Genomic DNA, 21652 nt, shown 5'->3' with positions numbered 1-21652 from the left:
CATGGCAGATTATCAACACTGGTGCCGTGAGAACACTGCAGCAAGCAGCACACTGTACTTTTAAGGACAAGAACAGCAGCGCCAAACACCCCAGAAACAGCTGTTCTGATTCTTTCCTTCAGGGGTAGAATTTTTTTTTTTTTTTTTGAGGCAGAGTTTCACTCTTGTTGCCCAGGCTGGAGTGCAGTGGCTTAACCTCCGCCTCCAGGGTTCAGGTGATTCTCCTGCCTCAGCCTCCCGAGTAGCTGGGATTACAGGCACGCGCTACCACACCCAGCTAATTTTTTGTATTTTTAATAGAGACAGGGTTTCTCCATGTTGGTCAGGCTGGTCTTGAACTCTCGACCTCAGGTGATCCACCTGCCTCGGCCTCCCAAAGTGCTGGGATTACAGGTGTGAGCCTCTGTGCCTGGCTTTTTTTGTTTTTGTTTTTGTTTTAAAAGACGGAGTCTTGCTCTCACCCAGGCTTGAGTGCAGTGGCACGATTTTGGCTCATTGCAACCTCCGCCTCCTGGGTTCAAGTGATCCTCCTGCCTCAGCCTCCAGAGTAGCTGGGACTACAGGCGCACACTACCACACCCAGCTAATTTTTCTAATTTTAGTAGAGACGAGGTCTCCCTGTGTTGCCCAGGCTAGTATTGAACTCCTGGGCTCCAAGGATCCACCTGCCTTGACCTCCCAAAGTGCTGGGATTACAGGAATGAGCCATTGTGCCTGGTCTGCAGTATTGCTCTAGAACATCCTGTTTTACACTGTTTTATTGTAGATCTTTTCCTTCGTCGTTCTTCATTTACATCTCTGTCTATTATAGTCTGTATTTGCAATGTTTACTACGATAATTAGATGAAGCTTAAAATTCAGTTTTCATTTCCAGGGCTCAGAAGCCACATGTTGCTCATGGCTGCTCTGATGGACAGCACAGTTACAGGACATTTCCTCCACTGCAGAAAACACTGCTGGATAGCCCTGATTATATCAACAATGCTGATCATTATTTGAGAAAACTGATCTCCCTGGGCTCCCTCAACACCTCTGCTTACTTTATTATTTTAAACAAGTTTTTGTAGGTGCATACCACCATGCCCAGCTATTTCTTTGTTTTTTTTTTTTTTTTTTTTTAGAGACAGGGTGTGCTATATTGTCCAGGCTGGCCTTGAACTCCTGGGCTCAGGTGACCCTCCCGCCTCAGTTTCCCAAAGTGCTGGGATTATAGGCGTGAGACACCATGCTTGATAACTCTGCCTACTTTAATATCTTAGAGGTTTTGGTGCCGAAAGTAAAGAACATTGGACAGACATCAAATGTAAATGCAAAACTGTCCCAGGTGGCTCTTCTCATACGTTTCACTAGGGTTGAGCAAGACGTGCTCCCCACCTGGAAGACCCTCCTAGGGCTTTGTAGCTCTATGTGACAATTCTCTTTGTATTCATCACATGGCTTCCACTTTGTGTACCTAAAAGACTTCTGAGAACAGTATTTTTCCCTATTAATCATACTTTAAAATCTAGTTTAGGAGCACCTAACTTCACATGCTGAAATTTTCTTTTGAAATTTCCTTTGAAACCCCTACAGTGCTCTCTGGAAATCACTTGTTTACTTCATACCATGCTTCAGTGCGAACCTGCTTTGGTTTGCTTATGAGTCCCTCCATGAATTCAGTGGAAATGTCTCTCCCAGAGAATGTTTTTCTCTTTCGGTCTGGTCCATGGTACTTTATTTGATGTCCTTATTAGAAGACATCTAGAGGAGTCAAGACCTAGGTTCAGTTCAGTTTGAGCTAGCCTTGAATTCCATTTGCAACACGGATGGGCCCACTGCTCCAATAAATGTGCTGTTTTCCGTGTGAAAGGTGCTTGATGTTTTGCTCTGTGCAATTCCTAGGCTAGAACTTGTTCTGTCTTGTTATTACACTGGGTATCCCAGTCTGTTGGTCATCAGCAGGTGACTGCCTATTGCCAAAAGAGACGAGATGAAAAGTAGGAATTCATGATTTTGGAATCTAGCCTTACTTGGAGAAAGTCCCTGTTGGCCTGGGAAGTTCACTCTTCTGTGCAGACCCAGGCTGGACCCCAAACCTGACTAGGTGTCAGAGCACCTGTGAGAGCTGTGGGATCTCCCAGTGGCAGGGTGTACCACTTAACTGAGTGTCATGCTGCTGGCATCAGGCACTGTGCATATATTGTCCTCCACTCAATCAGAGTATCTGTGCTATTAATGTTTGCTCTTTTTTGTTTTTGGTAAAAGGTTTTTATTTTTTTAAAGAGATCTGTAATACTAAAAAAAAATAAAAAATAAACAAACACCCAAAAACCTCTTGTGGGGCTGGGGTGGGGAGTGAGGTAAACTTTCCTAGGCTGTCAGGCAAGCAAAGGCAGAAAGGCGGGGTCCACAACTGTCTCTCACAGCTTTGAGTGCTTGGCATGGAGCTTGGCACCAATGGGCAATCAATAAATAGTTGTTGAATAATGGCTTGTATTATATCTTCATAACAGTTGTATAAAGTAGGTATTCTTTTGCATATTTTACAGTGATGAGAAAACTGAGGCCCAGAGAGGTTAAGTAACTTGCCTCTGGTTGCACAGCTAGAATGTGGCAGAGCTGTGTGATTTTAGACCTAAGTATGTCTAAATCATAGTCCACAGGCTGTCACTAAGCTAAAATAGAGGAAATGATAGGGCCACATTCACCTTTTCACTCTCTTTTGGACAGTCACTATTTTTTTGAGGGGGGAGCGGGGACAGAGTCTTGCTATGTTGTCCAGGCTGGAGTGCAATGGCACAGTCTCAGCTCACTGCAACATCTGCCTCCCAGGTTCAAGTGATTCTCCTGCCGCAGCCTGCTGAGTAGCTAGGATTACAGGTGCGCCACCACACCCAGCTAATTTTTGTATTTTTGTAGATGGGGTTTCACCGTGTTTGCCAGGCTGGTCTCGAACTCCTGACCTCATGATCCACCCACCTTGGCCTCCCAAAGTGTTGGGATTACAGGCGTGAGTCACCGCGCCCGGCCCGAATAGTCACTCTTAATTGCACTATGTTTATTGGGCATTTTGTTATGTTTTTAATTTTGATATAATTTCATAGTTATAGAAAAATTAACCAAAAGAGTATAAACAATTTTCAGACCCTTTACCCAGATTTGTTGGGGCATATTCTTCGAAAGTCTGAGTTGTGAGCCTGCGGGATTGGGCTGCATTTGTTGAGTAGAGCCTGGGCCATGCTACGCAAGAACTCCTGGGTGCCTGTGAGGTTGGGTGTGTCCCATCTGAGAAAGTTCGCTGCTGAAAAACAGTGACGTAACCCCACCCAGGAACTGAAGCGAGCCTAAGATCAGCTCTCCAGGGCTTGCTGGCTGGAAACAATGAGGGAAGAAGAGTCTAGGATTTACGAAATATTTTTTTGTGGAAGAACTCTTCCTCTGAGAAACTGCTGGAGGGTTTGGGGAATACAAAACAAAACTGACTTATGAAAAGATGACTTGTAACTCACCAAGCAGACACTCTCGGGCGTGGCATGATGCCCTCACTGCCTGCCAAGAACAATAACTGACACATTATCCACAGACGACTGCGCCCCATGCCGTTTCCTCTCCTGCCATCACAATGAAAGGCCAGGGTTGACACGTGGTGGTGTATCCCAGTCCGCTGCACCGTTCTCTTTTAACCCTTCCTTCTTGCTCCCACCCCTTTACCTGTGAGAGCTACTGTGCCCCTCCTGGGTTTCATTTTCTTCTCTTCGTTTTTCCTGGGCATACAGCTGCATTCCTAGAGATTGTGGTTCTGATTCATAATCAGTGTATGCGGAGGAAGGGGGAGGATTCTGCTCTGTGAGCGGACAGGAGCGTCTGTTTTAAAGGGGTAAACAATTGGGAAGTTTGTAGAGTTAAGGGTCTTCCTCTGATGCTAAATGAAACACCGTCCTCTGTTCCAAGGCCTGAGCTTATGACTTCTTTGCTACCAGACCCAGAGAAACAGTGTTTGGTGGCCACTTTGGAAGCAGTTTGTCCTTTGACCTTCCCCACTCCACTTGTGCAGACACCAAGCCCTGTGAGGACGGGCGTGGTGTCTGCTGCTGAGCCTGACTGCCCCATACTTAGGCAGGTGCCTGGCAGATGGCAGAAGCTCAGCAAATATTTGCCGAATGATGAGGCTTGGGTGTATGATTGCTACATTTTTGGCTTTAAAAGTACAGCATCAGGGCCCTTTGGGTTTTACCTACTTTTCTGGGATATACTTTCCTTTCCAGTTGATCCATTTTTTTTTTTTTTTTTTTTAGATGGAGTTTAGCTCTGTCTCCCAGGCTGGAGTGCAATGGCATGATCTCTGCTTACTGCAACCTCTACCTCCCGGGTTCAAGCGATTCTCTTACCTCAGCCTCCCAAGTAGCTGGGATTATAGGTGCTTGCCACCATGCCTGGCTAATTTTTGTATTTTTAATAGAGACAGAGTTTTACCACATTGGCCAGGCTGGTCTCCAACCCCTGACCTCAGGTTATCCGTCCACCTCGGCCTCCCAAAGTGCTGGGATTACAGGTGTGAGCCACCATGCCCAGCCAGTTTCCTTAGTTTTTAATCTCTGAGAAGGAAAGATAATTGTTACATAAGGATGTCTCAGTTATCTGTGTGTGGATGATCCAGGGAAAATACCTCTTTCCAGACTGGCTTACTCTTTGGATTTTCCTCAAGCTTCTGGGTCTGCCTGTGCGAAGGGGCCTAAGGCTGGGTGTTAAGTGCCATAGCATCAGCAAAACCTGTAATTTAGGGTTAACCAGCTTTACTTAACCCTGTTCTTTGCTCTTAATCACTCCCATTACCCCTTTTCCTTCTCCTCGTTCTTAGAATTCTCATGTGAGTGGTGGTAAGCTCCTAGGATGTATGTATGCTGCTGTGTATGTGCTTTGCCATTTCCTGTGTTTTTAATGGTGAGCCTTTGGTGATTCCTCAGATGGAACTCTTTTGCCCTTGGTCATACCTGTGAAAGCAGCACCAGATCTTTTCAATCAGATTATTCTAGGCCTGGTCACACCTGTGAAAGCGCCCCCACATCTTTGCAATCAGATCAGCCTAGGCCAGAAAGCACCTTAAAGGAGGTGATTGACTCTAGTTCCTTGTTTGGTAGAAAATGAGGGAACAGGCTCAGAGAAGTGAAGCCCAAGGCACAGAGTTAGTTGGTGACAGACTCAGGACTGGAGCCCAAGTCTTGCAGGTGTTGTGCACTTTCTGCAACACCCCTTTGCCCTGCCAGCTTCCCATCCCACATCCATGAGATTTAAAGTCTTTTATTGTACACTTTTTAGTATATGCTTTGAAGAGTCTTTGGACAGTTAATGCACAATCCAAGACTACTTCATTTTCTTCTTCAGCTATGACTGGTGCCCAGCTAATTGTGGATTGGTAAGAGCAAGACAGAGATGCGATACATGTTTAAAACTTCCTTGGGGCTCAGTGCAGTGGCTCATACCTGTAATCCCAGCACTTTAGGAGACTAAGGTGGGAGGATTGCTTGGACCCAGGAGTTCAAGAGCAGCCTGGGCAACATAGCCAGACTTCATCTATACAAAAAATTAGCTAGGTGCAGTAGTGCTTGCCTGTAGTCCCAGCTATTCAGGAGACTGAGGTGGGAGGATCGCTTGAACTCAGGAGGTCAAGGCTGCAGTGAGCTGTGATTATGCCCCTGCACACCAGCCTGGGTGATAAAGTGAGACCTGTCTTAAACAAAACAAAACACTTTCTTGGAAGTAGTCACTGGAGCTTTTGAAAGCTTATTTTAATCCACAGCTTTTCCCCCACCAAACACTAATACCAAAAATAAGATTACTTTGGGGTTTTACATTGGCAAATAGGATGCTCCCAAGGGACTTTGAAGCCTACCCCTGAAGCTAGGGAGTGAACACATTATCTTGTGCTGGTATTTATCCAGTATTACCCAGTATACTGACCCATTAGACTTCACCAGGTTGGTGCTGACATTGAAAAGTCACCGAGATAATTTGTAGTCAGCACACTCCTCTTAGGGTCTAAAGTCAAAGATCTTGAGGTTTGAATGGATCGAGAGCCTTTTCTTACTCAACGTGATATTGATGCAAGTTCTGTAGTAGCCCCTCCTGGTGTATTTACGACACTAGCTTCCAGTGGGCAGATGGAAACCAGTGCCTGCCTGGAGACTATCCAGCTGTGAGAATGGTGTGATGTGTCTGGCAGAAAGAGACGTGTTTACAAAGGCTTTATTTTGCAGGCGTAAATCATTAGATTTTAACTGTTCTTCCTCTCCTTGTGTTGAATCTGATTATGCAGCCTTTCTGTAAGTTTTTAAATGTTTACCCACACCAGACCCTTGGGGACCGATTGGATTTAGTGGGAACACCCTAGAAGACCTGGATTAAAGTAGAACTTTGGTCTCTCAACTAGTTGGGTTGTCCTTGGACAAACTGCTTGGCCTCTGTAAATCTTCTGTCCTTATCTGTAGCATAGGGGTGCTAATTAGCATTAGCTCATTGTTGGGAGGATTAAATGAGAACACCCCTGTGGAAGCTCTTAGAGCTCCCAGTAAAGTTTGGAGTTAGGGAGGGTTAGCAGGCTTTCATTTGCTTCCACTGAACAGTTACATTTTTTTTCAGCAGTTTAATTTGCTGAAACTGGTGTAATAATGCCTCCTTGATTAGGTCGTTGGGAGAAGTAAAGGCAGTACAAGTTAGGTGCCTGGTATACTTCGTCAGGGTGACAAAACGCTGTAATTTGGTCATTTGTGATCACGTCTACTGCTGCATAATGTCATGCACTGGTGGAACTATTTAGACAGCTAATTATTGATAAATTCTTCACAGTGAGAAGAGGATTTAACCGATGTTTCTCCCTCTAGAGTGTGGGGAGGTAGAGAAGTGGGTGAGACTGGAAGAGTGGGAAGGAGAAGTCTGGCTACTTGTATCTTGGCCTGGGGATTTGTTTGGAAGATGAATTACCCTCTGGTAGTTGTGTACAGTTTACAGGTCAGGGATACTTCTAGCTACTGACAAATTAGTTTTTTAAAAAAATATATCCCCTAGGAAGACTGTAGTCTGAAAGAATGAGAACCGTAATTGGTGGATAAGCCTGGAGAGTTTGAAAGTAAGAGAGAAAGGGAAGCATCGAGGGAGTTGGGGCGGGGAGGCGGAGAGACAGAGGGAGAGAGAGAGAGTGTGTGTGTGTGTGTGTGTGTGCGCGTGTTTCAAGGTGATGTGCAAGAACAACACGGTTCTTGTATGGGTTGTAATTTTTTTTTTTTTTTTTGAGACAGAGTCGCACTCTGTCACCCAGGCTAGAGCACAGTGGCACAATTATGGCTCACTACAGCCTCGACTTCTGGGCTGAGGTGATCCTCCAACTTCAGCCTCCTAAGTAGGTGGGACTACAGGTGCGCACCACTGTGCCCAGCTCATTTTTATATTTTTTGTAGAGATAGAGTTTCCTCATGTTGCCCAGCCTGGTCACAATCTCCAGGGCTCAAGCTCTGCCCTCCTTGACCTCTCAAAGTCCTGGGATTGCAGGCTTGTGCCACCGTGCCCAGCCCTTGTGTGGAATTTTTTAAAAATCCTGACTTATCCCCTTTTATTTTTGAGACAGAGGTTTGCTCTTGTTGCCCAGGCTGAAGTGCAATGGCGTGATCTCAGCTCACCGCAACCTCTGCCTCTCAATCAAAGTGATTCTCCTGCCTCAGCCTCCTGAGTAGCTGGGTTTACAGGCATGCACCACCATGCCCAGCTAATTTCATGTTTTTAGTGGAGACAGGGTTTCTCCATTTTGCTCAGGGTGGTCTCAGACTCCCAAGCTCAGGTGATCCGCCCACCTCAGCGTCCCAAAGTGCTGAGATTACAGGCGTGAGCCACCGCACCCGGCCTCTCCGCAGTTTTTTCTATGATTGCTCACATGTGACATGGCTTGTTTTTCTTCTAGGATGTTGAGAAAGAGAAGGAAACCCACAGTTACCTCAGCAAAGAGGAGATCAAAGAGAAAGTTCATAAATACAACTTAGCAGTCACAGACAAGTTGAAGATGACCTTGGTAAGTACCCACAATACTATTTGGGTTGACACCTGTCAAAAAACAAATATAAATTGTTGGTACTACAATCTATAGTTCTAAATATCTGAATAACATTTGTAGAAGGGTAGTAGTCACGGTATACAGAACAGGAAAATGCAATATTTCTGTGGCTTTCAATTTAAATCTGTATTGTGAAGTAACTTTGTCTCAAAAATCGGTTGCTGGGTTAACCTTAAAAAAGGGAAACACTTATAATTTTATTTTAAAAGATTTTGTGACCCACCCCTCCTTCCTCAAAGGATTTTTGGCATCATTGCCTAACATACAGAAATAGTGACTCAGATTCTAAGAAGACCTCAGGTAAGGGTTTTTTTTTTTGAAACAAGGTTTTGCTCTGTCACCCGGGCTGGAGTGCAGTGGCACGATCACTGCTCACTGCAGCCTCAACCTCTGGGCTCAAGTAATCCTCCCACCTCAGCCTCCAGAGTAGCTGGGACCATAGGCGCTTGCCACGATGCCTAGCTAATTTTTGTAGTTTTTTGTAGAGACGGGGTTTTGCCATGTCACCCAGGCTTATCTCAAATTCCTTGGCTCAAGGGATTTGCCCACCTTGGCCTCCCAAAGTGCTGGAATTACAGGTACCAGAAGCCCCTAAGTTTTTGTCTTGTACAAAATAAGTATGGAAGTGTCAGGGAGAGGATTTTGAGCCCATGGATTGGAATATAGAGGTATATAATAGGATAGTTTTCTCTGCCAGTCATTAGTGTAAGACGAGGTACTTAATACTCAGTGTCTTCCATGTCGCTGTCACAGGCTTCCATAGCATTGCACCACACTGTTTGAAGCATGCAGAGTCGGTGTACAGGAGGGAGAAAGCTCAGGGCCTGGTGACAGGGAAACAAGAGCTGACAGCAGAACTAGAGTATTCATGTTCCTCTAAACTTAGCTGTCATCTAGGTCTCGCCTACCCATTGGGTGGCCCGCCTTCTTCACGGCACTTGTCAGCCCTTGGTACCAGTTTCCAGGGCACTTGGACTCCTGTCTTTCAGTCTGTTTACTGTGAACTGACAGAGTTTGGTAAAGGACAGGGTGATTGGTTTAAAACAGGCCTTACCGAATCCGGTGATTCTTGGGGAGGAGCTTTCAGATAGAAACCCTTGTGGTAAAGAACCCCTCCCTGGTAGAACTCCTCCAAAAAGAGGGGAGAGGAACAGAGAATCCCAAGGTAACTCTTCATCATTCCAGCAGCAAGATTTCTTTTTCAAACACATTTTTCATCAAAGGAGAATTCCACTTGCTTTTTTTTTTTTTTTCTTTCCCCATAGAGACTAAAACAGATACAAATTATCCATATCATTTTAAAGATAAAAATTTTAGGCTGGGCACAGTGGCTCACACCTGTAATCCCAGCATTTTGGGAGGCTGAGGCGGGTGGATCACTTGAAGTCAAGAGTTCGATGGTGGCTCACACCTGTAATCCCAGCACTTTGGGAGGCCGAGGCGGGCAGATCACGAGGTCAGGAGATGGAGACCATCCTGGCTAATACAGTGAAACCCGGTCTCTACTAAAAATACAAAAATTAGCTGGGCGTGGTGGCAGGCAGGCGCCTGTAGTCCCAGCTACTCAGGAGGCTGAGGCAGGAGAATGGCGTGAACCTGGGAGGCGGAGCTTGCGGTAAGCCGAGATTGCACCACTGCACTCCAGCCTGAGCGACAGAGCAAGACTCCGTCTCAAAAAAAAAAAAAAAAGTTTGAGACTAGCCTAGTCAACATGGCAAAACCCCATCTCTACTAAAAATAGAAAAATTAGCCAGGCATAGTGGCGGGCGCCTGCAGCCCCCACTACTCAGGAGGATCACTTGAACTCAGGAAGTTGAGGCTGCAGTGAGCTGTGTTCGTGCCACTGTACTCCAGCCTGGGTGAGAGAGTGAGACCCTGTCTCAAAAACAGAAAAAAACAAAAAAAAACAAAAAAAACAGTTTTCAATTGGAATTTCAATCAGTTGGGATTGGAAATTGATCTTGCAGGAAGGAAGAAAAATAACACACCATAAAGGTAGTTTTAAATGTTCTACTTTAACTGTGGCATTTATATGTAACACTTGACAGTTTGTTTTAATAAAACATTACAGTAAATCTTTTCTAAATATACTGTTTTTGTTTGTTTTTGAGATGGAGTCTCACTCTGTCGCCCAGGCTGAAGTGTAATGGTATAATCTCGGCTCACTGCAACCTCCGCCTCTGGGTTCAAGAGATTCTCCTGCCTCAGCCTTTTGAGTAGCTGGGATTACAGGCGCCCGCCACCACACTCAGCTAATTTTTTGTGTGTATTTTTAGTAGAGATAGGATTTCACCCTGTTGGCCAGGCTGGTCTCAAACTCCTGACTTCCAGTGATCTGCTTGCCTCGGCCTCCCAAAGTGCTGGGATTATAGACGTGAGCCACTGCGCCTGGCCCCAAATATACTGAATAGAAAAATAAAAATAAAAAGCGAAGACCAAACTGTTATTACTGTTTTTGTCAACTAAGAAATAGTAATTCTGCCATCAGCGAAGATAGTTGTTTTTAAGATCTGTACTGTGAAGTATAGTGGCTTGAATTTTTTTTTTTTTTTTTTTGAGACAGAGTCTTGCTCTGTTGCCCAGGCTGGAGTGCAATGGCGTGATCTTGGCTTGCTGCAACCTCAAGCGATTGAATTTGTTTTTAAAATGCTGCTTAAGAGACCTGAAATGCATCCTATGCTGTATGGCATATATGCTGTGTTAAAAAGTCTAAGCAAAGTTGGTAATTCAGTGCATATGAATATAGCCACTAGGAATGAAAATAGCCTATTTTCTTACTGTCTCCTCATTATTGACTTTGGTATTTCAGAGCCCTAATTGTGACCTTCCTTTTGCATATAATAGTCACCAGTTGAGAATGTTGTTTCCTTTAAGCCTGTAGCCTAGACATATCCCCCAAGCTTTAATAAGTTTTGTGGTTTGGCTAGCATCTGCTTCATTGGATTGTAACCTTGCAAATGGGCCCTGACCTTTTGCCGGTAGCTTCAGAGGCATGAGTCTGGGGCCAGCAGTCAGCCACAGCATCAGGAGGCTTCTTCAGTTGCCACATCTGCCCTGCAGACCTTGCCTCTGGAAGCACTTTGCCTGGTGTGTTAACCGCCCTCTGAGGTCATTCCCTTGGGGGCAATCTTTAGTGAAGTTTTGCCACAAACCTCCAAGAGAAGAGAACAAAGGAGTGTTTCACCTTCCCATTTTGTTTTGATATGCTCCTTCCCTAAAGTGCCACCATCCACCCAGCTAAGTGTGTGCTTCTCTCCCTGCTTCAGAATTCAAATGGGATTTACACTGGCTTCATTAAAGTACAGATGGAACTCTGCAGACCTCCACAGACTTCTCCAAATTCTGGAAAACTCTCTCCCAGTAGCAATGGCTGTATGAATACACTTCATATCAGCAGCACAAACACTGTCGGGGAAGTGATCGAGGCCCTGCTCAAAAAGTTTCTCGTGACTGAGAGCCCTGCCAAGTTTGCACTTTATAAGCGTTGTCACAGGGAAGACCAAGGTACGCTGCCAGCTTAAAAGGAAAATGGTCTGTGCTTCTACTTACATCTGCTGTTCTCATTAGCAGAGGGAAGACTGGTGGGTCTCATCCATGTCAATTGTGTCAGAGCCTGGAGTCCGATGCTGGAAGCCATGGTGATCTTAGCATGCACTTAGTGCTTCCTGGCTGTCCACATTTTTGAGTTGGACAGTTGTGGGTCTGAGGAGCTTGGAAGCATCCATATGCAACGGGCAGTTATGGAGTATTTTGTGTTGTTGTTGGGGGGATGGGGCGGGGGCTGTTTTTTGTTATTGTTAGGAGTGGCTTTGATTTTAATTTTCTTTAGTACACAAAAGAGTGCCTCTGTGTGTAAAGTTTTCAATAGCACATTCCACATTTGTTGTGCATCGGTACATGGAGTAGTTTGGTGGACCTGTGCTGAGACCTTGCAACTGGGGAGGCACATGTGCATCACAGCACATTTCAGCGTACTGATGGAAATGGCCCAGCCCTGGGCTCTCCTGATTCCTTAGCTTGTCTCACTTGGTGTTACACTGGGACATTTTGGTACTCTGCCCCCCAGAGGCTCATAAAATGAGTGAATAACATTTTGATCTAGGGTCTGACTAAACTTCATATCCACATTCAGGGGATAGAAAGAGAATATTAAATATTAAATTACTATATGAAACGGAATGAGATATTCCAGGTCAGGCAGTGACCAGAAATTGATACCAGTGGTGGACAGTAGTGATTCAGTGATTCACTACATGTGATTTGAAATTGGGGTGTGTGTGTGTGTGTGTGTGTGTGTGTGTGTAGAATAAACTTTTGAAGCTTTCTTTAGTTTTTCTGGGTAAAGCCTCATGTAGCTATAGAAGAAAATATATTAACCTTGACATGATAGTAATGTTCTTCAGTTACACAGGATGAAACCCAGCCCATTGCTGAGTATGCATACATCTTTTTAAAAACATACCATGGGGCTAGACCCTGTGGAATACAAAGATGAACAGACCAGGGTTCCTACCTCCAGAGGTCACAAGCTTAGTATTGTGGGGGAAGTTTATATCTACAGGGAAATTGGCAAGGCAGTGCATCTGGAAGTGCCACAATAATGTAGAGAAGCTCGATGGCATTTTTATCTGCCAGTTTCTTTGCCTGCTCACCTGGACTTCAGCTGTACAATCTGAAAGTAATAGTGACTTGTTGAAATATTACCCCCATGGCTGGCAAATCCTTTAACATGATTGGCAATGTCACTGTATGGGTGTGTCTAGCATGAGACATAGCTGTGCTTGAAGCTACCAGAGCTTATATTCTGATTGCTCGGTTTGTAGCTGCTAATTCTTAATTAATCTGTAGAGAGATTTGCTTCTAGAACTCTTGTTTTTATGTTCTTTGGATGGTATATACATTTTTTAAAATTTGTCTTTTGTTTGTTTGAGACAGTCTTGCTCTGTCGCCCAGGCTAGAGTGCAGTGGCACAATCTCGGCTCACTGCAATCTCCGCCTCCCGGATTCCAGTGATTCTCCTGCCTCAGCCTCCCAAGTAACTGCAATTACAAGTGCCCACCACCATGCCCAGCTAACTTTTGTATTTTTAGTAGAGACGGGGTTTCACCATGTTGGTGGCCAGACTGGTCTCAAACTCCTGACTTCAGGCAATCCGCCTGTCTCGGCCTCCCAAAGTGCTGGGATTACAGGCGCAAGCCCCTGGCCTTGGTTTTTGAGACAGCGTCTTACTCTGTCGCCTAGGCTGGAGTACCATGGCACAATCATAGCTCATTGTAACCTTGAACTCCTGGGCTCAAGTGATCCTCAGTCTCCTGAGTAGCTAGGACTGTAGGTGGGCACCATTATGCCTGGCTAATTAGAAAAAAAAAAAATTTTTTTTTTTTTTTGGAGACCAGGGCTTTGCTATGTTGCCCTGGCTGGTCTTGAACTCCTGGCCTCAAGTGATCCTCCTGCCTCAGCCTTTCAAAGTGTTGGGATTACAGGTGCGAGCCAGCATGACTGGCCTATTTTTATTGTTTTTAAAGGAGTTGTAGACCCGTTTTTAGGTTGATTGTTTTCTTTTTTTTTTTTTCCCCATTTAAAAAAAAAAATTATTTATTTTTTGAGACACAGTTTCTCTCTTGTTGCCCAGGCAGGAGCGCAATGGCACGATCTCAGCTTGCTGCAACCTCCACCTCCCAGGTTTGAGCGATTCTCCTGCCTCAGCCTCCCAAGTAGCTGGAATTACAGGTGCCCGCCACCACGCCCAGCTAATTTTTTGCATTTTTGGTAGAGACAGGGTTTCGCCATGTTGGCCAGGCTGGTCTCAAACTCCTGGCCTCAAACTCCTGGCCTCAGGTGATCTGCCCACCTCGGCCTCCCAAAGTATTGGGATTACAGGCGTGAGCCACCATGCCCGGCTCTTATCTTTGTTTTCTAAAAGGAAGAGCAGAGTTAACTATAAGCATATTTTGGGACTAATACCTATTAAAATTTATTCTTGAAAATAATTTCCTCCTTAATCAAGGCACAGTTTATATTTGAACAGAAACAGAATAGATTTTATTCCACTGTGGGCTACTGGTATTAAATAATAAGATGAGCCAATTGGCGACTTGGAGACTGGGGTAACTTGAATGGTTACCTTGATCTGGAGGAGGGGATCACAATGGGGAAGTGGTCTCAGGAATGGCTGAATACTCTGTAACATGCTGCTTGTTTCCTTACCCAGTCTACGCCTGCAAGCTCTCAGACCGGGAACATCCACTCTACCTGCGTTTGGTAGCAGGGCCCAGAACAGACACGCTTAGTTTTGTTCTTCGTGAACATGAAATTGGAGAGGTAAGTTATTGTTCACTATTGCTTTACACTGTACAGAACAGCTGGCCCTATTTAATTGCAGTAGCCTAGTGACTTGGCTATTGATGGGGGATGGGAAGAGAGGAGAGTTGGAGGGCAGGGAGAGGGAGAGAGATTTTGAATTGTCAGAAATGAACCCAAAGTTAGCCTACAGTGTTGTTCTCTTATAACCTTATGTTATTAGTCTGTCAGAGATGGGAGAAAATAAAATTTTTTACTTGATCTCCATCCAGAGAGTCATTTTCACCCCTTCCCACCTCCAAAATACTCCAGTCCAGCTGAACTTTGAAAGTTGACACTCACCATGTGTTTGCTGCTAACAAAAGTCTCCAGGCTAATTCCCTTCTAAAGGGAAATAAAAGGAAATTTGATCTCTTTACCATGGAAGACATTTAGCTTTCTAGAATCTTTTTTTTCCCCTTTGCCCAGTCAGCTGATTAAGAAATTATGTTTCCATGTGCATCATTTGCCATATTGTCTCCAGGGAGGATTGTATTTAGCCAGTTCAGTAGAAGAAAAAAAGCACTTGAGCCTGCCCTCTAGATCAAGTGTCAGCTTTAAATGACACTTGAGCAAATCTCAAGCTCCTGTCCCAGTCTTCTGTCTGGAAACAGGAAATGGTATGAAATGTCCTACATGGTGCAGTTGAGAATAGGGTTTCTAGGTTAAAAGTTGGGAAACACTTTGTTTCCGACTGTTGGTTAGATTAGTAGCATGACCTCGGGTAAATCTTCTCATCTTTTAGCCTTCAGTTTTAAAATCTGTTAAGTGGGACTAAACACTTTACAAGGTGGCTTTGAGTCACAATTAGAAATGTATACATGGAAGTGAAGGGAGTTTTAGGAAGACAGTGGTTTTAGATGTTTTTGAAGTTTCTTTTGATTCTGGTGTTTTGAAGCTTTTCAAGACATTCAGACTCATTTTGGGGAGAAGGCAGGGTGCAGAGTCTGACTTGGCTTTGCAGTTGGGCAGCATTCCTTCTGCCAGCTTAAGCCAGACACATGAGCATAGTCTAGTCAGTGTTTTATTTTTCTTGTACTTAGTGTTTTAAGTAGCAACTAGAACTACACTGGGCAAGAATTTTATTAACTTAGTTATTTTATTTTATTTTAATTCTAATTAGAGATGGGGTCTCGCTACATTGCCCAAGCTGGTCTCAAACTCCTGGGCTCAAGCGATCCTCCCACCTCAGCCTCCCAAAGTGCTGAGATTACAGGTGTGAGCCACTGCACCTGGCCTTAACTTAGGTTTGAAATTGACTTGACATTGGGTTTTATTGTTCCGGACTGCTGTACTGGACTTCTGTATGGTGTTCTCGTTTCTCAGTTATCTGAGGAAAACTGAACTGAAGGAAGAAATTTCCATAGCTGTTAGGGGGTGGGAGGGATATTTATATGATGTCTTTATTTTGGAGACTTCAACATAGGTGAAAGATAATCTGTTGAAATTTTAAAAATTAACAGAATATTCTAACGTGGAATTTTGCTCTCCTCCTCCATGTTGCTCATTTTTTTTTTTGAATAACCAGCCTAAACTTCTCTCCAGGAATTCTTCTACCACTGAGCCCACTTGGTGAATTTACTTATTTTTCTCTATTTGTTTGTATTTGGTTATTTTGAACCTTTTCTCTACACCATCAGATAGCAATTCTCCACCAGGATCCAGGGCCCCCTTTGGGAGAGGAGGATGTGTTTGGAAAAAACCTCCTAGATGATGCTAGATACCCTCCTTGACATTCACTGCTTCTATTTTTTAAAATTTGTTTTAATTGTTTTTTTTTTCTTCTTAAAGAGACTGGGTCTTGCACTGTCACCCAGGCTGGAGTGCAGTGGTGCAATCATGGCTCACTGCAGCCTCAAACTCCTGGGCTCAAGCAGTCCTCCCACCTCAGCCTCCCGAGTAGCTGAGACTACAGGAAGGTACCATCACAACTAGATAATTTTTAAATTTTTTGTAGAGACAGGGTGTCACTATATTGCCCAGGCTGGTCTCAAACTTCTGGTCTTGAACTTCTGGGCTCAAGTGATCTCCTGCCTCAGCATTCCAAAGTGCTGGGATTATAGGCATGAGCCACCATGCCCAGCCTAAAAACTTATTTTGTGCCTGCTAAATAAGTTCTAGGAGCTGTTAGGGAAACAAGGCTCAGAGCCTCAAGGCAAGAGATAAACTCCAAATAGGAGAAGTACGGCAGCTGTGGTGTAAGTAAGGTGCAGGTGAGATAGATACTATGCAAATAATTGTAATTTTAAAATCTTGGTTGTGATGAGGGCTCTGTGAAGGCTCTTGATACACTTAGTCCCGGGTGGGAAGAGAGGGGAGGAAGATGTGGAAAGCTGCTTAGAGAAAGTAGCATTTAAGCTGAGATGGGGAGGATGAGTAGTTCATAGCCAGGTAAAGTGGAGCAGGGGAGAATGCGTGCCACTTGGGTAGAGAGTGAAGCTCAGTGAGAGAGAGATGGGGCAGGAGAGTTTAGAGTCTTTCAGATTTAGCCTCAGCAACTAAGGGAAGTCATCGGATGGTTCTACGCAGGAGGGAGTCTTGGCCAGATGTGCATTTTACAAAGGATGTTTTGTTTGGGGAACAGATCGGGGAGCATAAGAGCCAAGTGAGGAGGCCAGGTAGGAAGCTGTCCCAGCGATGGAGGGATAGATGATGGTAGCTAGCACCAAGGGGCCGTACGGAGGGAGAAAAGGCTGAGTGAACTGTTTGGGAGTGATAAGATTGATTATGCGAGGTAAGAAAGCAGTCAGTTACAATGAGGACTCGAGGTTAAGATGGAAGGAGTATCGAGTTGTTTTTAATGCTGCTGGGGGTCAAATCAGGTAAGGACTGAAAGTGTCTAATAGACTTAGGGATACGGAGGTCCCTGGCTTTTAGGGAGATAGTCTTGAACAACAGTGGGAGGAGAGGGTAGGAAGGTGATTGGTGTGAGCTGAGGTGGGAGTGGGAGTAGAGGGAGTCCTTAGGCTGGCAACACCCCAGCTCTTGCAGGCCACACCTTCTGCGGCCTGGGGCTGGGAGGGGAGGGCAGCCACGCCTCCGGGAGCTCCCGGTCGGCATTCCTGAGTCTGACTGAGCATGAAACACCTGGCGTTCTTCTTTCTTTGTTTCCTGACAGTGGGAAGCCTTCAGCCTTCCAGAACTACAGAATTTCTTGCGTATCTTGGACAAGGAAGAAGATGAGCAGCTGCAGAACCTGCGGGGGCGCTACGCAGCCTACAGACACAAGCTGGAAGAAGCCCTCCGCGAGGTCTGGAAGCCTGATTAAAGGGGGCTCCCTGCCCGCCAGGCCCGGTGCGGGGACCGATGTACAAAACAACAGCAAGTGCCTCTCTTCTCAGAGGGCTGCTGTCTTGCCCCTCTATGCTAGGGTCTTCCCCTTTCTATCTGTAGATTTTGTTCCCCAAACCTGGTCACACAGCATCCTGCACCTTAGCGTCCCATGTAAGGGGCGCTGCAAGCTTGTTGTTCAGCACCGCAGTGTTACCTCTTGGCAAGCTGTGAACCTGTAGCGTCATCAGGAGCATTCGAGGGTGCTTGGAAGCATGAACTCTGGGGGTGTTTTTTTTTTTTGTTTTTTTATTTGGTTGTTTTAATTATGTGATGATGCTGTTAAGCTTACGGATATGCTGTTGATGTTTTAAAAAGCTTAACTAGGAATCTTTCTGAATACTTGTCCTATTTTGAAACTACCTGTCTGGTTTTTGTTTTCTTTTCTTTTTTTAATGTCAGAGGAATCTATCCATGTGAATCGAAAGGCACAGGAATCTAGGAACTCTGAGGAATTTATTGTGAAGGATTTTGTTAGGGGTTGACACGAAAGGAAAGTGTAAGTTTGGAAGAAGGCATGTGGGGTGGTGGCGAGCGCTGCGGGCTGTGGAAGGTGACTTGGCTTTTCAGTTAGGGGTAGTGGAGAAAGGGGTAGTTGCTTGTAAATGAGTTAAAAGCATTCAGTGTGGAGATGTTAAACTCATTTTAGGATCGCTTGGTTTCCTGGTGGGTAAAATGTGGGAACAGAGCCAGAGGCAAGAGCTAAACCAAAAGGAGGGCCCCATGAACCCTGCAGCCAACCGACCAGAAAATCAGGCAGGTGGAGCCTGCCGACCTGGGCAGAGGTAGGCCTCACACTGGACCTGACCCTCTTCATTCTGCCCGTTTGGAGTGGAAGGTCTAATTGGTGTAGCTGCTGTGCATAGGCAGGACAGTGACCATTCACTAACTCTTGTTAAGTTACATACAGTATATAATTTTCCTCCCCAGGTGGTTTTCGAAGTTGAGATGGAATTCGGGTAGGGGCAGCTGTTTTTCCCTTGATTGGTAGCTAGGATATTTATCAAGTAAACTTTTGTGACAATCACCACCTTCCCTTTTATTCCTCCTTTCCTTTTCCTTTCTTCCCTTTTTTCTTTCCTTCCCTTCTCTTTCCCACCCTACCTTGTTCCTTCCCTCCTTCTCTCCCCTCCAGTTTCTTTTCTACATTGAAATCTGTTCTTACATAATATAGAACAGGGCAATTGAATGAGGACCCAATCCTACCAGATCTTTAGTTCTAAAGGGCAACTTGACTGTGAGTAGGAGGCCCCCAAGAAAGGGAGGAAAGTCCACACCCAGCTAACCACACAACAGGGCTTCATTATGGAAATATTTTAACAAAAGTACATGTTATTACCAACCAAAGAAATGCATGTGCAATAGAAGCCTTCCTTAAAACAGGCTAAATAACCTCATTTTATGCAGCATTTTAATCTGAGAACAGAGGGAAAGGTGTGCAGTGGTTCCAGAGGGGCCTTATATTCTATTTTTAGTCTAGATATTTTTTGTTTATAAATTCCCAAGGAATTGTTAACACTTTGGTGACACCTAATGGATTCTTTTTGAAATTCCAAGGTGCTTCAGTTCTTTGCCTAAGTGAACTGTGCCTTTTATTGCATTTCTGTTCCTCTCTTGGTGGCTCTTCTGACTTTTCAGAGAACACCCATCTTGTTGGAGGCAGACCTAAGTTGTTACGCTGTGCCACACAATCTACTGAGACAATCAGATCTTCCTAAGCATTTAAGGAAAGTTGAAAAAAATAGAATTAGCAGCTATCAAATATGTATGGCACATCTTGTTTAATTTTGCATGTAACTTCTCTTTAGTACATTGATGAGGTTTTAGTGACATTATCATCCAACACTTTACCTTTATTGTTCAGGGAATGCCTTCGTGATTTTTTTTTTACTGGTTTTACTATTCAGACTATGGCCTGGGTTTGAGTATATTGTTATCATCACCTGATTTTTTAATTATTCATCCCAGTTAACTTATATTTTGTGAAGCATTTGTTTCTCAGATTAAGACACTGTTAGAACCTAAAGTAGTAGCTTATGGGTATCTGTGAATTTTTTTTTTTTTTACTTGAAGTAGATTGTCTGAATAGGCATCCTCATCTGTATTTATCCAGAACCTCGCTCACTGTCATGTGCACTACAGATTGCAATTTGGAAACTTACTGTATTGAAATTCTGTCAGTTCATGGTTCTTGAAGACTGATGTCCTTTCCCAAACACTGGTTACTGCAGCAGCATTTTTAATGTGTAAGTGAAGAAAAAAGGCCACTAAGGCCAAAGATTTTTTAAGAACCATTGTGCAAATCGTTATGTTAAACTATCTAAGCTTTGCTGTAATACTGTTTTCTCTTCAGTATGTGATGGTACAGGAAAGATGTTAAATGAAGGGGGGTAGTATTGCAGGAGAGCATTTTAAATGGCAGAAGTAAAAAGTTATAATATTTATAATTTTGATGGGTTTAAGCTTATTTTTGTAGGGAAGATTTTTCCTCCCTAGAATTGTTTCTAGAATGGCAAAATTGTTTCCATTATTAAAAATTGAAGTTATTAGTTGATATTTGTGTGTGTTTATTTATGATAATATGCTAGATTTAAAAAGGTCACAGGAGTGGGCTGAGCTGCTTTTGCAGATACACAGGGACACATGCTGGAATGCAACAACTTTACTAAGTTTGGGTGGGTCATACTTGTTCTCCCAGATGTCATTTTCTCTTTGCCTTATCCTCTGAGGAAAAATAACCTTAAGCTCACACCGCATATTCCTATTTTATTTAAAACAATTGTTTTAATTTTTGAAATATACACATTTAAAAGTATATAAAGTATTTATAAGAGGGAGGCCGAGAGTGAAAAAATAAAAATAAAAAAGCATGCAAACAGTTTACAGGATTATTATATAAAATGGACACCCCATGGCCATTACCAAAATAGAACCTTGTCAGTTCTTTAGAAATCTCCCTCCACCCCTGTTGTTGCCCTGAGGTCTCCTACCCCTGAAACACACCATTTCAACATAAAGTGAGTATTTGTATTTTTTGGGTCACCGTGACTGCCTTACACAGATGGGATGGAGAGTGTCTGGGGAACCCGCAGGGATGATGGGGTTCCGCCCTGTGCGCACCTCCACCTCATCTTTGTCCCGTGGTGTTCAGCTTCCATGCCTGCTGTTGGGAGTGTTTTTACTACTACACTGCCCCCTGGAGGGGCTGATGAAATAGGAGCAAGGCTGGCACCAGGTGGTAAAGGCCTTTCACATGCCATAGCTGCTCTCTAAATAAAAATACTGTGATAGAAAATTATGGCTTTGTATAATTCTGCTTACTACTGAAACATTCAGAGGAATCAGGTTTGGGGGGTTCTACTTGGGTTACTACCCAAGGTGCATGGGGAATGTTTGGGAATTTTTATATTTTTATCCCTCCCTTTTTTTTTTTTTGGAGATGGAGTCTCACTCTGTCGCCCAGGCTGGAGTGCAGTGGCATGATCTTGGCTTACTGTAACCTCCACTTCCCAGGTTCAAACAATTCTCCTGCCTCAGCCTCCCTAGTAGCTGGGATTACAGGTGCCTGCCACCACACCCGACTAACTGTTTTTTTTTTTGTATTTTTTAGTAGTGATGGGGTTTCTCCATGTTGGCTAGGCTGGTCTCAAACTCCTGACCTCAAGTGACCCACCCACCTTGGCTTCCCGAAGTGCTGGGATTACAGGTAGGACTTTTTTTTTTTTTTTTTTAAAGTCAATTTTTATTACTAAAAAACCTTTTTTTTTTTTTTCTTTAAGATAGAGTTTCACTCTTGTCTCCCAGGTTGGAGTGCAGTGGCATGATCTGGGCTCACTACAGCCTCCACCTCCTAGGTTCAAGCGATTGTCCTGCCTCAGCCCCCCTGAGTAACTGGGATTACAGGCA

The 21652-nt window shown here is 44.2% G+C and overlaps 1 protein-coding gene across 2 annotated transcripts; it reads left to right on the top strand.

The window, feature by feature from the left end:
• The first annotated feature begins 233 nt into the window (after nucleotides 1–233).
• Nucleotides 234–18265, top strand: RASSF3 (Ras association (RalGDS/AF-6) domain family member 3). Of its 2 annotated transcripts, XM_011972908.1 has the most exons (5): nucleotides 234–257; nucleotides 7928–8035; nucleotides 11344–11581; nucleotides 14289–14398; nucleotides 17535–18265. In XM_011972908.1, exons 2-5 carry the CDS (start codon nucleotides 8027–8029, stop codon nucleotides 17682–17684), a joined length of 507 nt encoding a protein of 168 aa, XP_011828298.1. In that variant the 5' UTR covers nucleotides 234–257; nucleotides 7928–8026; the 3' UTR covers nucleotides 17685–18265. The 2 variants fall into 2 exon arrangements, with proteins under 2 accessions (XP_011828298.1, XP_011828299.1); XM_011972909.1 differs by lacking the exons at nucleotides 234–257; nucleotides 11344–11581 and having other exon boundaries at nucleotides 17535–18178.
• Nucleotides 18266–21652: the final 3387 nt, after the last annotated feature.

Source organism: Mandrillus leucophaeus, unplaced genomic scaffold, assembly GCF_000951045.1.
Source record: "Mandrillus leucophaeus isolate KB7577 unplaced genomic scaffold, Mleu.le_1.0 Scaffold132, whole genome shotgun sequence".
NCBI lineage: Eukaryota > Metazoa > Chordata > Mammalia > Primates > Cercopithecidae > Mandrillus > Mandrillus leucophaeus.
This window is presented reverse-complemented; position numbering and strand designations above follow the sequence as displayed.